This window comes from Callorhinus ursinus, unplaced genomic scaffold, assembly GCF_003265705.2.
Source record: "Callorhinus ursinus isolate GAN/ISIS: 27379988/994484 unplaced genomic scaffold, GSC_fseal_2.0 scaffold6, whole genome shotgun sequence".
Classification (NCBI taxonomy): Eukaryota; Metazoa; Chordata; class Mammalia; order Carnivora; family Otariidae; genus Callorhinus; species Callorhinus ursinus.
Window position 1 is genome coordinate 31583384 of NW_027397068.1, and position 7118 is coordinate 31590501.

A 7118-nucleotide genomic window follows, 5' to 3' on the forward strand; every position below is an offset into this window, starting at 1 on the left:
CTGAGACTGCAGAAGCCACACAAAAAAAGATGGTTGGGTTCATCGTTGGGGGCTTCAGTTGCCAAGAAACTAAGATTTGGAGCTGCCATGTAGAGTTAAGAAATTTGTTGGAAAGCAGTGGACTTCCCTTATCCTATTAAATATCTGTGGGAAGCCAGCGTTTCTTTACAGAGTTCCACCAAAACAACGTATCGCGATAGAACCAGCAGAAGCACGTGTGAGAATGCAGCTGTATGTGTTGATTGGGAACTGCAGAGGTTTTCAAACACGCAAACTCAGGACACTCTCCTCACTGATTGTATTTTTTGGCTGTTGTTTTGGAAAATAGTTATTGTTTAGAAAACGATGTTATTGATGTTAACATATAATAGTTTGGTTATTTTAAATGTGTCAAATAAATCTTCAGAATCGTGCTCAGTTTTAATTTGTAATACTGTAAACACGAAGAAGTATAATTCTCATAAACTGAAAAGTTTGGGGGGTTTTCAGTTATGTTTAAGAGTGGAAAGGGGCTTGAGATTAATTTTTTTTTAACTTAAGATCCCTTGCTGTAGATATTTATCTCATGGAAATGGAAACAGTAACCAGATAAAAGTAGAGAGAAAACTGTTCAGTTGGCTTTGCAGTAAGAGCAGGACCCCTGAGCAATGGGAGGTTATTCAGAATGTGTGCATCTCAGGGGTAGGGTTTATTCTTGCTTTCTCTCAGCAACAGGAATTCACTGACCCTCCAACTCCCCTGTTTTGATGATTGTATCATAGTTCTCTTTCATTATGACTTTTACTGCTCCTTCTACTTCCTAATATAAACAATATCTAATTTATCGTTTAAACCGGGATGATTTTGAAAGTAAAAGGGGATGTTATTAATAATCATGGCAGGACAACAGGCTTACCTGACTGCTTTCTCATCCTGTTAATAACTGTCCCCCAAGAGTAGAATTACTGAGTCCAAGGATAAGAAAACTGTTCTAGACCCTGTTCACTCAAAATTGTCTCAGAGATAATACCAATGATTACATTAACAAAGACTTCAGGAGATTTCAGCAGTGCATTTCTATATTGGATCTCTAAAACATCTTGCTTTTTAAAGTTGAGTTCTGAAATTAGAGAATCTCATTCGGATGGCCATCATAGGTTGGATAGTTTAACTCAAAGAGAATAACTCTTAGAAGATTTTGGGTGTGACTTTACGTCATCCTCCTGCGTGGAGGAGTAGGGTTGCTTCAGTTTACTTGGTTAGATTGAGATAATCCAATCATTGGGGTGGAGGCAATGACCCTCCTTGTGGGCGGTGACTGTGTCACAGGACTATATAAGGCCAGACCATCTGCACTCAAACTCAACTTCAGACAGAAGTCAAGCCTAGGAGAGATAGAGGTATATGGGCTTTGGATCTTCAGGACTGCTGGAATTTTCCAAATTAGTGTAATAGTGTAAGTGCTCTCTTCTGTCTGGGCTATTTCCACTGTCCCATTTCTCTCTCTTTGGCTACAACTTATCTTTTAAATACTTTTATCTCTGGATTTCAGGAGAGAGTCAGTCTTATCCTGTGTCAGGGAACTTTTTCCACCTTCTACTCTAACATTGCCGGTTAAATTTTTTACATATGAACTTCAGGTGTTTTTATTAATTTTTTTGCATACATGTATTTTTATGTATTTTCAACTACAACGTATGTGTTTTAAAATGGTTCCTTATTTTCTAACATGATTTCTTAAAGATGTTTCTGGGTTTTTGCTTAAATATACTTACCACTTTTTTTTTCTTTAAATTTTTATTTAAATTCAAGTTAGTTAACATACGATGTAATATTAGTTTCAGGTGTAGAATTTAGTGATTCAACATTTACATAAAACACCCAGGGCTGGTCACAACAAGTGCCCTCCTTAATCCCCATGGGTGAAATCCCTCACCCTCCTCCCCTCTGGTAACCATCAGTTTGTTCTCTATAGTTGAGAGTCTATTTCTTGGTTTGCCTCCCCTCCCCACCCCCGTGTTCATTTGTTTTGTTGCCATTTGCAATGACGTGGCTGGAGCTAGAGTGTATTATGCTAAGTGAAATAAGTCAGAGAAAGACAAATACCATATGATTTCACTCATATGTGGAATTTAAGAAATACTACTTTTAATAGCTGTATTATAATTAACGGAATCATTTCATTATCTTTCTATAATTAGATTGTTTCTGTAATTTGGGGTCATAGATTACACTGAAAAGGACAACTTTTTACAAATGTAGCATTTTTTTCTTTTGTAAAATTTTTTCTTACATCTATTCCAAGGTGGGTTGGGTAAGACCTTTTAGATTGTTAAGCACCATATTCAAGTATGTCTTAAAAAGTCAGGTTTTTGGAAAGGGTAACAGGGGATTTAAGGAAGAATGTTACTTCTTGTTACTCAGCCAGGCCCCATCAGACTGGAATGCATTCAGGAACCGGAAGGCTTCCCAAGACTCCAAGTTCCTTGTGGGCAGATACCCTATCTATTGTTAACATACATCTGTATCCCCAGAGTCTAGCTGAGGGTGGGATCATGGGAAGCTCTTCATAAGTATTTGTTGGATGGAGATAAGGGAATGTGTTCCAGGATGTTCTAGTAACCTAGTTTTTCTGGGCTAGCCTCAGGAGTGCCCATTCCTTCCTACTCTATCCCTCTGTGGTGATGTTGACACAGCTTATCTTTCTGTCTTGGATTCTGTTACTTCAGCCACAATTGAATGTGAATTCTTAGTAAGAAGTTCTGTTAGTTATTATTCAGTATTGGCCCTTTCTCAAGAAGCATCCTCAGTTCACATCATCTCCTGGGCACCGACTAGCCTGAAATGGCTGTCTTTGGGTTAGGAGCCTAGCTTGTTCCAATCAGCCAGGCCTAGCATGCCAGAAGTAGTTTACCCAGAGTGTGCAACCTCTGTAGGAAGGCCCAGAAGGCATCTCTAGGAGTAAGCTTCGGGAGGAGAGAGCAGTTGGTGTAGTGGCTGTAACATCTTCCTTGTCAGAACACCTTTTTGGCTTGTGTTCAGACATTATTTTAGAGAAGTTGGTGACAATGGTTATATTTTTATTCACATTCACTCAAGTCTTCCTACTTTTCTCAGAGTGCTTGAAAGCATTTCATCTGAATGATACTTTGTCCTGAAAAGTGATTCTATAATGGGTATCTCATTCATTTTGCAGTGGTTTTTGCTAGTTTGACTCACGTCTGGTCGTTTTCTTTGAAAATACACAGGGCTTCTCAGAGTCACTTTTCTGTGACAGAGTCAGATTAGCTTTATTTTTATGGTTGCATTTAGATGTGGAGATTCTTTTTCTTGGACTGCAGGTTACCTACAAAGGAATACTGATTAGAGGCAGAGACTGCACTCTGAGATCCTATGAAAGACCTCATTGGACTCGGCTCCCAGAAAAAGAAGCTGTGGTCCTAGCAGAGAAGATCTCATCTGGGTGTCTCCACACAAGGTAAACTGCTCCACCTGAGAACACAATGTCCACTGTCCTGTTTCTCTTGTTTGTGCTCACCTAGATTTTGTATAGTTTTTGATAATTTTTCTCGCAGGTAGTGCTTTTACTATAATTCTCTGGTGACTTTGTGTCACTTTCCTGTATAAACTACAGAAAGTTTATATTATTTCATTTTTGTATCATGATTATTGAACAGATGGTGTACGGAATGCTCCCAATCACTTTCAGAAGCTTATAAAGGGCAGCTTCTGCTCAGTTCACTGTCAAGGAGTGACCTTTGGGGACCATGGCCCAAAGTCTGCAAGAGGAGGTGACTTGTCCAGTTTGTCTGGAAATTTTCTTCTGTCCCATTTTACTCTCCTGTGAACACATTTTCTGCTTTCATTGCATGCAAACATGGCTGCTAGAACACCGGGATCTGAAATTGACTTGCCCTATGTGTCGAGGGGTAACGGAGAGCCCCCCTTTGGAGGAATGGCAAATTGGAGCACTATCCCTTCTGGTCAGACAGCACAGTGGCCTACTGGTGAAAAGTCTGCATGTGAGCAAAGAGTTGCTGAGGTTCCAGGAGGTTATGACTCTGGATGCAAGCACTGCTAACCCCTTCCTTGTCCTCTCTGATGACCTAAGGAATGTTTGGTGTGGGAAGATCTGCCACAACCCAGTGGAGGATCCCCAGAGATTCACCTACCTGACCTGTGTCCTGGGCACCCCATGCTTCTCGTCTGGCTGCCATTACTGGGAGGTCGAGGTGGGGGAGGGGAAGGAGTGGACGCTAGGGATCTGCAAGGAGTCAGTCAACAGAAAGAGGAAAGGTGGTTTCTCTGCTGAGCATGGCTTCTGGTTTATCAGCATGAAGGCAGGAACAATCTGCATCAACTCCATCCCGGACACCAGAATTCCTGCAAGCCCTGAACTTAGCCATGTAGGGATATTTTTAGATGTTGAGATGGAAGAAATCAAGTTTTTTGATGTTAGAGATAACGTCCTCATCTATACACACAGTCATCTCTCATGTTTGGAGCCTTTGCGTCCGTTCTTCTGTCCCGAGTTGCCTAGAGAAGGTGACAGGGGTGCCTCCCTGAAAATCTGCTCATGAGAAACTCAGCACTTCCTAGAAGCTTTCTCAGAGGTGAATGAAAAGGTCAGAATGACCTAGAGAGAGAAAATGTGCTATACTAGAAAGATTTTTAAAAAATAGATTTTGTAGATTTGGCAACTAACCAATTTTTAGGCTATATTTTGTAGACTTCGTAGCTGAAGAACTGCGGGGTTTTAGGGGATGTTATTAAGTGCTCTAAGTCTCAGTTTTCCTAGTCTTCAAGGGGGGATAATTATATTTCTCAGCCAAATAGTTGTGATGATCAGAGACAGTGCTGTGCATTTATTTTGTACTAAATACAAATGGGGAATTTTAGATTGTAAGTTAAATAAAACATTTTGTGGGTAGAAACAATGTCTTTTTCATTATTTCATGCTTTTTCTATGATATAATTCCTAATAATGATAGCTATCTGGGGGAAAAGAATGCAACGGTCAGTGTGAGATATTTTGACATGAAGTTTCAGTGAGAGACAAAAGTACTGGGAAAGAACAATGTTTCTCATTTTTATTCTCCCAAACACAGCTGAAAAACAGAACTTAGAGATAGCTATAATTGTGATTCATGTTTGTTCTAATGGGAATTGTCCTCTGCCCATTTCAATCATTGATTGGCCTTTTGTGTGGTTGTCAAAGGAGTATGCTGTGTATAGCAGGCACGAAGGTGCCAACAGGCTCAGAGAATGTCAACCTGCTAAGATTCTGAACCTTCTGGAATCAGTTATGTAATGAGGGAAATGACTGTTGAGAAGACTGGGCCCCCACCCGCCTACCTACCAGGTGCAGTTGTGTATGCAAAACCCTGCCTTCTGACCCCAGAGAAGATCTCCCAGCCTCAGGCCACTGCCGCTGAGTTTTGATTTGTAGGAATTCTTACCGACCATGTTAACTTGTAAATAGATGCTCACCAAAAACTGTTCTCCAGGTTCCTTTTGAATTTATTTTTTACTGTTAGAATTTTAGATTTTTTGCAATTAAGTCTCTGAAATATTTGATGTATTCCTGTTTAATTCTGTTTGGTCCTCCTCTCACGTTCCTGCTGAAGCTGTGCACCCCCCCCCGCCCCCCCCCAGCATGCCCTTAGTCTCAGACTGCACTTTCCCCTACGGAGTCTCATGTGCTCAGCATGGCTCCTTTTCAAACCATTCAGGTCCCTTAGGATTGTGTTTTTTTCCCCTAATTTACTGAGTCAGCCAGTTCTGAGGTGACATCTGGTTTGGAAGGGTTGGGTTGGGACATGTTCAGGAATCTGCTTTTGACCTCAATTCCAAAGAAACTCAGAATTGTCATCTGTTTCTTTCCAACTCCACTGGGGTGGGGGAACAACCGATTTTGGTATTTTTTTCCCCATATTTCCTTTTGATCCCTATGATTTTATTTCAGGGACCTCCTTCCCCTACTGTAACGTGGAGCCTGCATCCACCCTGATCTACCTTAACAGATCCTGCTAATGTGGAAACAAAAGTTTCCTGAAGCAGTGCTTAGGATGAGCAAGACACTATAATTTTCTCTTCTATTATATTTTATTAGGAGAAAAATTCTGGGCTCACACACTTTTGATTTACAACTTGCCAACAGGTTGAGAACTGCAGTTTGAACATCTGGGGTGGGCCTTAAGCTTCCAGACCCCTTCTTGTGCCTCAAAATGCCAAAGAAAGGGCAGCCCCAATTTCCTTTGGACTGGACGTGACAGCTTGTGTTATAGTGGCATATTTCAGGTTCTCTCAAGATCTGTTTGCTTCAAGGAACTTCCTATCTCGTCCTCAGGCGATTTAAGTTCCAAGCTTCCCTTCATCCCAGCTGAAGGACCCAGGTGATTTTTTTTGGTTCATCAATCATTAGGGGAAAATGCCAGTGGCCAATGATTGGTCTGGTTCCTTTCTCCTGTCTGATTGAATATTGTGGCCCGGGGGAAACCTTGATGGGGACTGGGTCACAAGCTCATTCTGTTGTCAATCGGTATTTACCCTATGCAAAATATCACACACTTTCAACTTCTTTAGCATTTCTGTCGCTACAGACCTAATGCAAGTCTCTCACCCATCCCATCTGGGCCAGTGTGACAGCTCCGTCAAGTCCTTGCTCCACCGTTGCCTTCCCAGAGTGCACTTCCCACACAGGCACCAGGATGGTTCTCTTAAACCATAGTCAGACCAGGGCGCCTGGGTGGCTCAGTTGGTTAAGTGACTGCCTTCGGCTCAGGTCATGATCCCAGGGTCCTGGGATTGAGCTCAGCGGGAAGCCTGCTTCTCCCTTTCCCACTCCCTTTTCTTGTGTTCCCTTTCTCGCTGTCTCACTCTGTGTCAAATAAATAAATAACATCTTAAAAAAACAAAACAAAACAAACCCATAGTCAGACCATTCCTGTCTTAAGTCCTGCAAAGACTAAATGGGTCAGTTAGAATGAATTCTCTGAGCCGCCCTCCCTCTTCACTCCTCTCCACGCCTGAAACGAATCTAACACCGTTTGTCAACTACAATGAAAAAATAGGTTAAAAACACAGAAGCCCGACCTTTAGGATTATTGTGAGGATTAAAGGCGATCATTCACACTGAC

At 41.5% G+C, this 7118-nt stretch overlaps 1 protein-coding gene across 1 annotated transcript; it reads left to right on the forward strand.

Moving 5' to 3' along the window:
- The first annotated feature begins 3746 nt into the window (after nt 1–3746).
- On the forward strand, nt 3747–4559 carry RFPL4B (ret finger protein like 4B). The gene has a single exon (XM_025859349.1). The coding sequence runs from the start codon at nt 3747–3749 to the stop codon at nt 4557–4559; it is 813 nt and encodes a 270-aa protein (XP_025715134.1).
- Nucleotides 4560–7118: the final 2559 nt, after the last annotated feature.

Bases quoted from the DNA above. Each gene is read 5' to 3' on its own strand.
- RFPL4B (XM_025859349.1), top strand. From the start codon at position 3,747: ATGGCCCAAAGTCTGCAAGAGGAGGTGACTTGTCCAGTTTGTCTGGAA.